The following is a 15,591-nucleotide window of genomic DNA, read 5'->3' as shown; positions in this document are numbered from 1 at the left end:
CCTCCTGGGAAAAGTTCTGTTCTTTCAGTTTACCTCCTCTGGGATCTAAATATCCATCCACATGTTTGCTATGCATGGTGACCCATCAAGGGGAGGAGAGGATCCTGGTAGTTGAGTGATCTAACCCTAACATACCACTTCGGCCTTGAATTCCTGTAGACTGGCAGCGTTGGGGTAGTTTCCGTAGGGTCAATTGGCTGGCCCACTTGGGCTAGGGTCAACTAAGTACCAGTGTTGGATGTTCTCAACAGGTGTTATGGACATTGTGTCTGATGCTAGTGTTTGGGTATAGTGCTTACAAAACCCTGACATTGTTGCAGTGTCCTTGTTTGGCATTGTAGTGCATCCCCTCATACGGCTCCATGGTTGATGGGGCCAGTGGACACAGAAATATTTTTTTTATTATTATAGATCCTCCAAATAAAATACTGAAAAAGTAGTCCATAGGTAAATGACTACATCTTGAAGATTCTGAGCAGCAATCTTCAACCTCTGTAACATGTGTACCTCATTTTTAAAACTACATTCTCTTTCACACAAACCTTTAGGGCAGATGTCTCCCTGTATTGCCAAGACTAGTTTTTGTTTTAATAAAAAAAAAAAAAGTAATTTGTTAATATTTATTTTTCATAACATTTCCTTTCATGTTTATAGATATTATTTATAATTTTTATGCATATTGCAGTATTATAATTCTGCATTTCTTATGCACATTGCCAAGTTAACTCATTATATTCAGTTATATTATAAATAATTACAAGTAGTGTTAATTTATTTTGGTAATTTGAAAACTTGATGTAATTATTTTTTTGTTATGCCTCATGCAACTTTGAGTTTGTCACAAGGAGTTATTGTTCAGAGGGACTTGAAAAACATCCCTGAGTCAGATTCTTCCTGGTTTCTCCACTGAGGTGTATCTCCGCTTGCAAAGATGGAATTATGATGCTGACCAATGTCCTAATTCTGACCTTTACATCACCTCATCCATCTGTCACCATTAAGGCAGGTTATCTTAATTGCAAGGTACAAGCATACATTACAAACCCTCTCAGATGTTTCCAATGTCAGCGGTTCCTTGACGTGTGCACCTTGAGGTGGCAAGGACCACGATGTCTACGAGTGTGAAATGGACCCTTATTGCATCAGCTGTAATGGCTCTCACCCATCCTACTTTCATTCTTGCCTGAAATGGTTAGAAGAAAGAGGTGCAGCATTGAAAATGATTTAAAACATTTCTTACCCTGAGGTTCGAAAGTTGCTATCCACCACTTCATTCGGACGTATGCTGTTGTACTTCAATCCACTACTACAGTGGGAGTGCAGATGGATCTCTCTGTGTCTCCAAAAGAATCATTCTTGGACCAAATGAAAAGTCTTTTGGCCTCCATGGTTAAGAAAATAGATGAATCAATATCAACACACATCTCTGCCCCTAACATACATTTCAGCAAACCCTAAGATCCACTTCCTTTGACTCCAGATAGAGACATTTTCTCAGGTACATCTTCTTCTCCCACCCAAAGATGCAAAACAATCATTTGTTCATGTCCTCAGTCACTGGAATCCTATTCCAACAATAAAGATCTGCCCAATCGGCCCAGGGCAGGATCCATGGAGGTCGATAGACCTCCCTTGAATAAGGAAAGTAAGGAAAAACAACATGGTCATAAACAGAAGGGTTCTCCACTCAATTCACCTACATGTAAATAAAAATGGCCACCCTGATACAATGGAACTGTCGAGGTTCACGTTCTAATCTGGATGACATCAAAGCTCTGACTGCTTTTGACCATCCTGTATGTCTTTCCTTATAGGAAATATTTCTGAAACCTGCAGATATAGTCACTTTTTTAGCAGTTTTCTTTGTACAGAAATGACAGGCTATGTGATGGAGTGCATGGAGGGGTGGCACTGTTGGTTGATCAGCATGTGCCCACCCTGTCTTTGCCACTCGACACATCCTTGGAGGTTGTAGCTATCCATGTTCCCTTGGGTTGTACCATCACTGTTTGTTTTCTCTATCTGTTGCCTGGAGAGACCAGTGATCAGTCAGACCTTGATGCTTTCATTGAACAGTTGCCATCTCCCTTTTTAATTCTGGGGGACTTTAATGGATATCATTCCTTCTGGGATATTGATGGGAGTTGTTGCTTCACAGAGCGTATGATGCTCTCTGATCACAACCTTTCTCTTTTTAATAGTGATTCTTATACTTATTTTCATGCACCTAGTTAATCCTTTACTGCTATTTATCTCTCAATTTACTCCCCTTCACTATTCTTCCACTTTCCATGGAGGGTTGACAATAATCCATGAAGCATTAATAATTTTTCTATAATTTTGAGAGAGACTGGCCATGATTGAGGCCACCTGACCCACGTGCCCTAGTGGAAGCTTGAATTAAGCAAACTGCCCCTCTTTCACTGCTCTTGCAGAACTCGATCCTGTCATCATCTGTAAGCCATCAATAGATAACTGTGTGGCAGCAGTAACTGACTATTATACAGGCAGCTGCTCAATGTATTCCTAAAACCTTGACACGCTTTTCACTATGTTCTTGTCCATGGTGGAATCCTGCCTGGCACATGGCACAGAAGGCTCAAAAACGAGCCTGGGATGCTTTTCATAGGTATCCCACACACTAGCACTGCATCGCTTTCCAGCATGCCCTGCAGCTGCTCAGTGGGTGAGACATCAAAGCCAGAAGGACTCTTGAATTGAGTTTGCAACCAGCATATCTTCTACCACCAGTTGCAAAGTCATGTGGGACAAGATTTGAAAGGCCAGTGGGCAATATAATTCTGTCCCCTTCTCGATCTTGTTGTCTGATGGCCAGGCTATTGTCCTACCTTTCTCTAAGCCTGGGAAGGTTCCCAAGATTCCTTCAAACTACTGTCCAATTGCTTTGATGAATTGTCTCTGTAAGACTTCGGAAAGGATGGTTAATGCTTGTCTTGTTTGGTTCCTCAAATGAAACAACCTTCCTCAAACTACTGTCCAATTGCTTTGACCCAATGGTTAATGGTCTTGTGCCTCAAAGAAAGGGCTCCACCATGGACCACCTGATTCGACTTGAAATGTCAATCAGAGAAGCCTTTCTCAAATGACAACATCTTGTATCAATATTCTTTGACATTGAGAAGGTTTATGATACAACATAGATGTATGGCATTTTGCGAGACCTCTCTCTCTCTCTCTCTATCTATATATATATAGGGGTTTCATGGCCGTTTGCCCATTTTTATAAAAAAAATTTTAATGCACAGGAGATTCAAAGTTCGTCTGGGTTCGACACTTTCCCATTCTTTTCTACATGAACTTGGAGTCCCTCAGGGCTGAGTCTTGAGTGTCACACTTTTCAGTATAAAGATTAATGCCATCACTGAACAACTCCCAGTTCAGAGCTTATATGTAGTCTCATGAACCTTCTTTGCACTTTTGCTGTTTGCAGTTGTCTTTACTGTATGCTTTGAAACTTTGTTCCTGGGGTTCCCACCTGGGGTTGTGTTTTTCCTTTCTCGGTGGGCCATGCATTTTCAGAATAAATGATCTGGCATTGCTTCTTTTGGCCTTCATATCCAGACACAGTTACATGAATTGGGTCTGTCCTTGGATGACATTGCTGTATCCACTGGTCAGCCCATCTCACCATGGCTTCGTAGTTCCCAAATGTGACTTATCTTTAACTCATCTGAGAAAAGCAGACAACCCCGATTGGAGATACTATCTGCTATTTGCTGAACATCTTTCGAACGATCCTTCCATTTCTTTTTATATAAATGGTTCGAAATCAGGTGACTGTGTGGGCTCTGCCTTGGTTTGTTGTGGTTCAGTGGTTGCACATAGAATCCCCTCTACAGCTTCTGTGTTCACTGCTGAACTGCATGCCATTTCACTTGCCCTGGATCATATAGAAGCTAAGCAGAACTCAAACTGCACTATTTATACTGATTTGCTTAGTTCTCTACTGGCCTTGGATATGCTTCATGTCAGTTCACACCCTGTCCTTGCTGTTATTCAAAACCAACTGGCTCATTTCTCTTTAACATCTACTTCTATCCAGTTTTTCTGGATACCAAGCCAAGTTGGTACAGTGGAGCGCCATTAAGCTGTGGTATTTGGGGGGTCAACCTGCTTAACCGCGGCTTAAACCTTTGTGACTGAAAAGCCGAAGTTGCTAACAGCTCCGCCGAGGAGCCTCATCCGGGCCATTGCGTGATCATTATATTGGATTATCGAATTAAAAATAATACTTTAATTATTGATCACTTTTATCACGGATTTACCGCGGATTAACTTTAATGTATGGAAAGGTGTGATCCGGTAACAATGGGGGGGCCTCCATAAAGCTGACATAGAGAGCGGATAAGGTAGATTAACAGTCGATTTCTATTGTAATATATTTTATTTATTTCCCAAATTAAAGCACATTCTTTTTAAATATCCCCTTGAAGTTATAAAGCCAGGATTAAATTCGTAAGCCGCGTTTTTACACGTTCTTAAATTAGCGGTGAGCTGCGATAATCCTCGCTCACATCACTCACAAGACTTGCTACAGTGGCTTAAGCGATTTTGCGGTTTACTGGTCAGCGGCTTAATGGCGCTCCACTGTATTTGTGGGAATGAGCTTGCTGACACAGCAGCTTAATCTATTTGCTCTGGCACTATCATTGTTGTGCCTGTTCCATACATGAACTATGGTCCTGTTTTCAAGGCTCAGCTTGGCAGTCGACTTGGAGTGAGCAATGTGAAAACAAGTAAAACCCTATATTGGACTTTGGCTGTCTTGCTTCCATTAGGATCAGAAAGAGGAAGTTGTTAGTCAGTTTTTTAACTCGTTTTTCTTTTGTCTAGAACTGATGCACCAGTGTGTAGTTTGTGTAACTCTCAGGTTACAATAAGCCACATTTTACTTTCTTGCCATCATTACAACTCTCAATAACAGCACCATTTTAAACATGTTCTGTCCCAAGGTTTGTCCATAACTTTAGACAGTGTTATTGGTGATAGTGACACTGTTCACCTTTGAAATGTTTTTAGTTTTTAAAGGCCATTAATCTTTTTAATGCCATTTAAGTTTTTTAATTTATACATTAGACCTTATTTTTACTGTGATTCCCTTTTGAGAATCACAGTACATCTAGCTTGATTTGAAATTAGAAAATGGACATAATGTCAAATAACTTGAAACCAGAACTAGAAAAGCCAACTTCAGGTGACTGATGGTGGTTTTTGTAGTTACCTGTTAGTCTTCCTGGTGAGTTATAGTAATTACGATTATGCTACAGAAAGTACTTTACAAGTTGTATTACTGTAGTTTTTCTTTTAATGTTGCAGACTAGATGTAAACATTGGTTTTATGCTATTTATGTGTTTTTTAAACTTTGTTTTGTTTTACCTTAATTTCCTTTTATGAATTTTACTAAATTTACTTTAACTTTAACTTTTTACTGGATGTTTGGTGCAGATCGCCTAGCTGCTTTGTGCCATAAAGCACCAAATCAACCAACCAACCATAGTGGATATAATAAAACTTAAATAATGTAGATACTATTTCCAGCTCATTTATGTTTTTAAAGAGTCCTTAATTGTAGGCTTGAAAATATAATCATTGCATTTGATTACACTTGTTTCTGTACTTTTTTGACAATCTCTATTCCCATTTTCATACTAACAACTTTTTATGTTCTATAGTATGTTTTATGCTTTAGATTATGTTTATATGTTACAAAGTTTTTCTCTAAAAAGTACACATTCATATAAGTAATCACTAAAATAACTGGATAGGAGTTTAATTGAAAAAATCTGGTTTGTTTCTTTTATTTTCCTAGGGATGCATAAAGACAAAAAATGAGATACTGGAAATCAGGTGTCCACATTATTCTCTTAACCACAATCATTGCTCTGATACAAGTACAAGCTAAGATAGTTTTTCATGAACAGTTACTTGGAAGTGTAGGAGGTGGGAATTACACGTACTATAGCTTGACACCAGATGGTGGTGTATTGATTTTGTTGCACTCCCTTCTTGGTGATGCTGATTTGTATGTATCAGAAAAGAGACTGAAACCCACATTTGACCTTGCTAGTCATGATCTTCAATCAGTTAGCTGTGGGTTAGATAAAGTTGAGATCCCTTGGAGTTTTGGTCGCCCAATTGGAATTGGTGTATATGGACATCCCTCTCATGAAATAAGCATGTTTGAACTTGAGGTGATGGTGGATGATACTCCTGAGTGGGTATATCCTGAAGAATATATGGAAATAGATGAAAATAATAAAGCAGCTGAATCTAGAGGATCTAAAAAACGAAGTTCTTCTTATTCATCAGATTCTAAAAATCAAGGTTCTGTTTATGCATCAGATACTTCAACAGAAGAAGAATCCATTTTGTGGGCCATTTTTGTAGGAATTTTAAAACTATTTTTAGAAGTAATTGTTAGCTGATTTGAAGTGCCTTATCCATGTAGAAGTGTAATGTTTAGAAACTGTTGAATGGTATGGATTATCAGAAATTGAATGATTATATATTTGAGTAAATGTGTGCACAGTTCAAAAGCCATCATTTACTTTTGTAGTAATTTTATTTTTTACTTAAGTTCATTTTGTGATTCTTAATCTACACTTGGAAAAATTCAAATCGTAACTTCCTTGGACATTCAAGATGCGTTTCAGCAACTAAGCAAGCATTCAGTTATTTTTCAGATATTCAGGATATTCTTTAAAAGATATACAGTCAGACTTCATGTAATCAGTATGAAAACCTCTTTTTCTTTTACTGACTAACTAATATGTAAAATAATTTATACCATGAGAGTAAATTGTTTATCTGTATGAGCATTTTTGCTTGTTCCAAAATTGACTTATATCTCACTGATATCGTATAATTTGAAATATACAGCCTGTTTTGCAGAATATGTTAAAAGATAAATTTGCTTCATAATTCTTAAGTTACACTGACCTGTTATGGTTAGAAAATTTACTGCCCCATTACTCGTCCTACTTAAACCATTTCATAACCACTTAACTGTTTGACATAGTCTGTGAAGTTTAAGAAATGTCTGTTATTTTGTGGGGCTGACACAGATAACAAGACTGATTAAACCCACATTTTCCTTTGCATTAAATAAGTCTTGTTTCATTACAAGATACATGAATCAGTATGGATGAGTTGACCCTCCCACAGACTCTGTATATGTACTTTTTGTGTGCTATAAAGCATCTGAAGTTCTAAACCTTTGTATCTACTATTTGCCACATATGGCCAAGCAAGTGAATTTTAACACGATCTGTGAAGCTGTATAAATGTAATGGTATAAAGTAAAGCAAAAAATAACAGTTCAGAATAACAGTAAGGAAAATATTTAACTAATTAGGGCTTTGAATCAAACTGTAACTGGTCATCTGAGTAATTTTGATGTTTGACCTGTTAGATTTTTAGAACTTCTGTTCAGAGTTTGAATAATTTAGTGTTTCTTCAGTTGGTGGAGCTTTACATGAATTATAATGTTATTGTTTGTACACAAAATTCAAGGTGCTTTCTGCTGCAACAAGAACACAGCACCGAAATGGTTAAGGAATAAGTTTGTTTGTACTTCTGTTTTGTACCAGTAGTTAGTTATTGATCTCTGGATTGATGTGTGACTTCTTATATCACGAATTTAAAAAAACAACATACAACTTAAATATTTTGGTTGATAACGTACATTAAATTTTCTCTCTGATTTTACCATATTTTATATCCAGTAATACTAAAAAAAAAATCTATTACTACATGTATTTTCTTAAATATCACATTCTCTAATACTCTCTTTGACTCAATTTTCTTTGTTAATGTTAGAATCTTTAGTTACCCCATAAATAAAAAAAACAGCATATTTTGATGAACATAATTAACTTTCTAGAAAATGAGCAGTAAGTAACCATAACTGCTCAAGAAACCAAATCAGATTTAGATATAATACCTAAATAAGTATTCATTTTCTTAATATTGTTTTTCCCCAGGTACATTTAATATTTTTTAAAATAAAAGAATACAAACCAAATAAATTATAAATTTTCTTCTCTGCAAATTTAAACTATTATCAATGCTATAATTTTATATGGCTGAGTAATGATTATGCAAAGGTTTCTAGTTTTCACTCATCAAATAAACTTTTAGCATGTAGGTTAATGGATTATTTAACCTTTAATTTTAAAGAAATTGAGTTCAATGCACTGAACAATCCATTAAGTTTCTGGTCAGAAACATTAATCTTATAATCTAATTTAATTTAATGGAAATATAATTTCATAAAATACATTTCCAAAGTTGTATTTCTAGAACTTGTACATTATCATTCATACTCAACTGTGTGAAAGTTATCAGATTTTATTGAAGTCTATAGAGGGATCTATTTGTACATTAAATTACATGAATTTGTCTATTATTCACACAGTTAAGCTACTTATTTTATTACAGAATGGAATGTTAATGTTCCAGTACAATAGATTTGTGTACTATAGTATTGAAAAGTATCTTACTAGTTTGTATGTGCTTTTCTATTTTTATTTGGTGTAAACTGTTTTCTTGTGTTGCTAAAGTTCTACATTCAGTTCTGTGCTTGACATGTTAAAGTTAACCTTAGGATGTAAAAAGTAAATCTTCCAATCATATAAACTTGAACATGACGGGTTAGGAGATTTATATAAGATAGTGCAACAGTTATTTTAATGTTAAAACTTTAGATACCTTATAAATTTTCTCACTTAAATGGGGGGGCAAATGCAGAGACATCCTTTACTGACTGCTATAAATGTTAAGAAATTTTAATGCTTTACTGACACAAATTTATCTGCTGGTTATATTTTACTTTGTGATTTCTTTAAATATATTTTTCTCTTAATCTTTGCACATTCCAAGAAAAATGTAATGATACTAGTTTGAGTATATGAGTCTGATGCTACAGAGAATAAAACTTGTTAAAAATCAAGTCCAGATATTCATAAAATTACTGTTGCTTATATTTATTATTAATGTATGGTATGATTTATCAGAGAAAATTTACTGTAATAACATATTTTCCTAAACCATACAATTTTGTAGGCTAGTTATTCTCATAACTTTACATGTAAGAAGTGTGTGTCTTTAGTAAGAATGATTGTAATTCACGTGATAACAAAAAATGTGTATACCTTTTAATTGTAAATTCATGTGTTATACATTAAAAATGACAGGTTTGATGAATACTGCATACTCTAGAAGGTTCATTAACGTTTTTTTTTTAAATGCACAGATTATCTCATTACTGCAATATTTTTTATTTCTAAAAAAGTACAAACAGTATCAATCTGAAAGTGTTTAAGAAAGAACATGTAAAACATATTTTGGTTTGAAAATACATAAACAAAAACTTAACATTAAAATACACAAAACCTGCAGTTCCAATGCCAATTAACAGTACTATGTGCACAATTCAAGTTGCACTAACTAATCAATATAGTTCTTTGTGAATATGAAGATTTGTTGTGCCTTTTGTTTGTGACTGAATATTTAAATTTCAAATAAGACAAGGGAATAAACTCCCCTGAAAATCATAGAAAATTATCTTAAAATATCAATGCCTACATTCTGGATATTCTGCATTGAATCTATAATCTGAAGCTAGAAAGTAATATCTTAAGTAATATTATAATGATTGTAAAAACCAAATAACAGAGTAGAATGCACTTTAAAAAAAATCTTATTTTTAACAATTGAAAATGTTTTATTAGTGTATAGTAGAAATGTTTACAATTTCCAGTTTTAGTATTTATGAAGCAGGAACAACTGATATTTAAGAGCTGTACTGTGTAATAGATTTGAAGCTGTATTTTTTCCAGTACACTGTGTTGGAAATTATCAACCAAATTAGATTGGCAAGTATAACTGCTCCATAGAGTGGAAGGATGGGTATTTTATATTGAACAGGTCTTCCATAAGTTTTAAGAGCAAATACAACATCCATATCACAAAGGCTAAAAGAAATGTTCACAAACTTGATAGCAGAATCTTGCAAACCTCATATTTTTTTACTACATGAATAAAATCTTTAAAAATGTAAAAAAAATACCAATTTTAATAAATTTAGCAGTCATAAAATCTGTCCAAACATTTGACTGATTTTAATTTGTGTGTGTGTGTGTGGAAATTCTAAGACGAATAGGTATATTCATAATACATGTAGCATGTGACACTTGCGAAAAATTAAATCTTTTTATATAAATAGAGAAAGGAATACATGCTACTAACTAATCTGACTTATTGTAATAAGCATTCATTAGTTGAAAATATTTGACCAAAAAAGAGAAATTTGAATAATACCTCAAGTGTTAGGTTGAAACACCTTTTCCATGCTGGTGAAACATGATTCTAACTTATTATACTTGTTATAAGACAGTTCCCTAGTAGGACAGTGATCCATCTATTGATTTACAATGCTAAAATTTTGGGGTTTGATTCCTTGCAGTGAACACGACAGATGGCCTAACGTGGCTTTCATGTAAAGCCAACATCATCATCATAAGACATTAGTCGTAGGCCTATTACATTGTTTAACACTGACTTCTTTATGTAGTGCTTTGATAAAAAGTAATGGGCCTAATACTAAAAGATTAGTATTATGATAAGTATAATTAAATTTGAATGTTGTTTTAATATTTCCTGATTACTGGGTTTATAACCAGACAAGAAATATTAAGTTAGTACCAGATGGAATGATAAACTACACAACTCTCAGATGCATAACCAGACAAGAAACATCAAACAGAGATTGAGATTATTTTGAACATCTGACAGGTGATGTAAGTACTGGGCTTATAATCAAGCAGTGAATAATTTAAAATGTGGCTATTGGGTACAAGAAATTCAAAGTATTACTCGACTGGTGAGCTTGTAAAAAAAAACAAACTGGAAAACGTTTAATGATGTAATACCTGTTGAACATATAACTAAACGCCAAAGAACACTCGTGTTTTTTAGAAGATATACATAGCAGATTTTGCTAAAGAAAGTTGAAGATGTTCAATAGTGTAATAAACATTTATGCATTATTGAATGCAAGACAATTATTTAATACCTGAATTTTGGGTATACAACAATGTGGAAAACGTACAATGCTTTTCTGTCCTGTGGCCATTTCAGAGCAGATATTCCAGTGCCATTGAGAAAGGTAATAGGGACTGTTTAAAGCTGCTTCACTCTGTATCTCTGAAGAATGTTCAAAGCATGAAGGAAAAGCCTGAAATATTTAGTACATATTATCTTAACAATTAAATATTCATGTTTAAAAATGAGCACCAAATATAAATTTTTTTTGTTATTCTTCAGTTGCACGTTATATTACAATAAATGTTCTCTTACCATACAAAGTGCGTATTATGCCTAGCATGCATGCAAGATAAAAAACCAATACATCAAGAAATGTTCAATAAGACATATTCATTGTGACATTTTATGATTATATCAATTTAAACTTGCACTGTTGTATGCAAAAAGACTCAAATCTGAGATAATTTGTACAGTAGCTTGATGAATAAATTCAAGTAATGACTTTCTCTTATTGGCCAATAATTATTTCTTTTTACTGCTAAGAACAAATTGTATGCATAGATAACTGAAAATTTAGAGTTAGAACTAAAATACGTAACATTTAATAATGACAGAACAATAACTTTTCAAATTCTTTCTAATTTTGAAAACCATTACTGCAACATTAATTAATTTTAATGGAATAGGAACACTGAAAACTGGCTTTTTTTTTAAATTAATTTTCTTTTAGTGGTTTTAAATGAATATAAGAATTGTTACCGTGATTACACAATACTTGTATTTTCAACTACTCCCAAAACTTATCAGGTCTATATAACAAACTTTGCTTTTCGAGTTGTTTCTAGTAGGATCACTTATTATTTTTAATATGATAAAATTATTTACACCTGCCAAGTTTATGGAGTTTAACTTATTTGGGATATTAGTTTATTCTGTATTACACTGACGAGATGAGAGTTTTTAGTTTTAAGAGCAAAGCTACAAAATCAGTGGTTATCTGCACACCATCAACTATAAGGAATTGAACCCTGAAATCTAGCACTGAAGAGTTGTAAACTTACTGTTGACCCAGTAGGGAAAAAAGAGATAGAGTAAAATGTATATGTTAGCAATGGTAAAAATATATCACTCAGTTACTCTGCACCAAGGAGAGCTAATGACGGGGAATAAATACTTATTACAAGAAAGTTTCATATTTTAAAAACTATTAAAATTAAACCAATTCAGCTAGTAGCTCGTGACTTCTTATATTAAAAAAATAGCGAAAGAAAAACCCTGAAAGCAGACCTAGTAAAAATTTATTGTTGAAACTTACAGACTTTAAGTATCATGTTTCGAAAGTGTAGTGAGTTAAGCTTAACAAATGCATTTATATAACAGTGTCCATTAAACTCTTGCACTAAAATAAAATAAACTTATAACTCCATATAACTAGTATGCACTTTCACCACTGAATACCAGCAGTATTTTAATCTTGTCACAAATATAACGACAACATGTGCTAGTTCTAATATGACACTAAGCAAAGTAAAACTTTTCTGCAATTTATCAAGAAAACTTCAGTATTTCTGAACAATTTTTTCAGTACCAATATATATATATATATATTGAATCTGGTGTTTAGTCTCTTCTATCATAAACTATTCTTAAATTGACAATGTAGGGTAAAATGAATAGTTTCACATCAAATACCTTGTTAAGTGGCACTCTGTAAAAGGTTCTGTTTTGCTCACTTTGGCTGCCACCCATACAGGTACAATTAAACATAATGACTTAGTCAATATTATATAATTATATAATGACATTAGACTTTCTACTGAAAAGTACAGTAATCTGTGTAAGTCTGATATAAGTAACACATTAATTTATTTCACATTCATTTGTCTGTCAGTTATAAAGTATGGAATAGTAATTTATTTACTTCGAATTATGGATTATGTTCACAGATGTATAAGTATTTATTCTTAAATGTGTTAAAACTCTTGTTGAGACTATGCCATATTTTGACTTCCATGTTTGCTGCATGCACTGCTGTTCCCTATTGTAATGTAGCTTCAAGGTCTTTGTTTCTCAAAACATGACTAAACAGTTTCGTTAACATAATTTCTGGAAATTCTTTAGAAAGAGATGAAAATAAAAGCATTTTACACTGACCTTTGTTTTTAAATCTTTGAGAATTTTGTTTTCTTTATGTAAACTTAGAATATCTGATAGCTCACTCCAGCAACCAACCTACATATAAAAACATTTTTATTCCCTTATTGATCCAGTGCTTAGCTTAAAGTCATATAAACTAAATAAATATGACTTTCATAAAATATTAAAGATTGATGCTAACATAACAGAAGTAACACAGTATCTGTAAATTAAATGTACCTTGTACTTTATAAACCATTCTTTGTCGTTTCCCTTCAATGAAAACAATATTTTTTATAAATGTAGCAACACTGTCTTTTTATTCAACACACTTCACTTGTTGTGTGTGTTTAAAGTGATATTATGCAAAGAAAACCAGAAAGAATATAATCTTAGAAAATGATAAACTTATAAAGAATTATCAACTCTGTATTAATGCAATTCTTTTCACTGTAATAGTAAGTAGTTGTTGTAAAAGAGTGCTGATATGAAAGTTGTTATACATAAAATATACATTTTATCTTTAATGGACTTCCAACCTTGAAATTACCAATAATGATATAAGCCCCATTGATGAAACTTTGTAGAATGGATGGCAACTACCTGTTGTGGAGACACAAGTGTAGAGAATGATGTTTCGAAAGTCTTCTGCCTTTCGTCTTCAAGTTGGTGTGCATGTGTAGGTGCTGACAGTCTTTTATAGTGTCCTGGTGGAAGGTGGAGAGCATGTTGTGATTGGTTGGATTATCACTGTTTCTGATTGGAGGAGAGATTTCCTGGTGATTCAACCAATGATGGCCACAGGTTACTCACTTCTAATCTGGAATCTCTGTTAAATGAAGGTTTAATAGTGTTAATATAATATGATTCTTTGATTTTTCTTGTCTTCCAGAATTTGTCTGTGTCGATGATTCTAGTTTTCTCCTAGTTTATTCTGTGTCCAATTGACGTGGCATGCTCTGTAATGGCTGAATTTTGTGTTTTCATGAGTCTTGTACTATCTTTATGTTCTTTTATTCTTGTTGCAAGTTTTTCCAATTTCTCTAATGTATGTGTCATTGCAGGAACATGGAATTTCATAGATGACATTTCTGAAATTCTCTTTGGTAGGTTGCTGTTTGTTTTTTACCAGAATGGTCCTTAAGGTATTGCAGGATTTCCACCAGACTTCTTGTTGAATTTTTTGGCCCCACAGTCATGTAAACTTACTTGCCTTCTTAGAACATCTCGGTTCCATAGACAAAAGAATCCACTTCACTATGGAAAAAGAGGAACAAAACAGTCTTATCGTTTCTTGGCATACTCATCAGCAAACAAGCAAGACAAATAACCACAACTGTATACAGAAAACCGACCCACATGGACAGATATGTACAATTCCAGTCCTGTCATCCATCCTCGATAAAACGTGGTATAATCCAATGCTTAAACAACAGAGAAGAAAACGTTTGCAATAAGACATCCATCGAAGCATAATGCAAAGGATCATAGAGAGTTTTAAACAGAATGGTTACACCTCCTCCTTCATCAAAAACTCCTTGAAGAAGACCAAGACAGAAAGAAAAGATCAGAAAGTCACCACCACAACCATCATTTATCTACCATACTGACAACATTTCAGTGAAAAACTCAAACACATAGCTAAAAAATTCAACAAAGAAGTCCTCTACACTTGTGTCTCCACAACAGGCAGTTGCTGCCCATTCTACAAAGTTTAATCATGAATACTCTGCCTCAACAATCTGTCAAAGAAACCCCCACTGGTTTTTAACAGATTCTAGTTTACTATTTATGCACTAACTTGCTTGTGTTTATATTACTTCATTGGTTACAAGATTCATAATAAAGAGACATAAAAAAGTTAAACAAGCATACCATTAATATTATAGTTAATTCCACCAATTATTGCTAGAGTTTTCAAAAACAGAAAATGAGTGGTTTCACTGTGTTTGGTCATTTTTATACACTAATTATTATAACAGGTAAAAACCAAGTTGACAATTTTAGGATTAATTTATAAAACATGACTATTTGTAATCTTTTATACTTGTAGCACTATTAACCTACATGACAATTTAAAGTTGGCATACAGCCCAAACTAATGAGCTAAAGTAGAACAGTTTAAGCATACTGATGCTAACATAACTTTAACAAAATAATTCAATCATTTATGTATTACACAATGTCTAGAATTATTAAATGCATTCATGCTAGTGAGGTTTTACCACTTCTTTCTCCTTGCCCCTCAGTGTGGATTCCTGTACGTGGTGAGGGGACCTCCCAGGGAAGGTTCTGTTCTATCTGGTTACCTTCTCTGGGATCTAAACATCCACCCACGTGTTTGCTGTGCGTGGCGACCTGTGAAGGGGAGGAGAGGATCCTGGTGG

The 15,591-nt window shown here is 33.9% G+C and overlaps 2 protein-coding genes across 6 annotated transcripts in view; one reads left to right on the top strand and one right to left on the bottom strand.

The window, feature by feature from the left end:
• Window positions 1–5,850: 5,850 nt before the first annotated feature.
• On the top strand, window positions 5,851–9,226 carry LOC143252250 (UPF0669 protein C6orf120 homolog). The gene has a single exon (XM_076504098.1). It carries the CDS (start codon window positions 5,851–5,853, stop codon window positions 6,445–6,447), a length of 597 nt encoding a protein of 198 aa, XP_076360213.1. The 3' UTR covers window positions 6,448–9,226.
• Window positions 6,113–15,591, bottom strand: part of LOC143252251 (uncharacterized) — a 38,518-nt gene continuing 29,039 nt past the window's right edge. For 2 of the 5 annotated variants that reach the window (XM_076504100.1, XM_076504104.1), the window contains 3 exons: window positions 13,223–13,300; window positions 11,097–11,258; window positions 6,113–6,247 (listed from right to left, as the gene is read on the bottom strand). Coding sequence is in view for 2 of the 5 variants with exons in the window: in XM_076504104.1 (XP_076360219.1) it covers window positions 13,284–13,300 (17 nt within the window). In the remaining 3 variants the exon portion in view is untranslated. Of the gene's footprint in view, window positions 6,248–11,096; window positions 11,259–13,222; window positions 13,301–13,807; window positions 14,034–15,591 lie in introns of all 5 variants that reach the window. The other 3 variants (XM_076504102.1, XM_076504103.1, XM_076504101.1) reach the window with 2 other exon arrangements.

Source organism: Tachypleus tridentatus, chromosome 6, assembly GCF_004210375.1.
Source record: "Tachypleus tridentatus isolate NWPU-2018 chromosome 6, ASM421037v1, whole genome shotgun sequence".
Classification (NCBI taxonomy): domain Eukaryota; kingdom Metazoa; phylum Arthropoda; class Merostomata; order Xiphosura; family Limulidae; genus Tachypleus; species Tachypleus tridentatus.
Note: the sequence above shows the minus strand (reverse complement) of the source record. Positions and strands in the feature narration are given on the sequence as shown.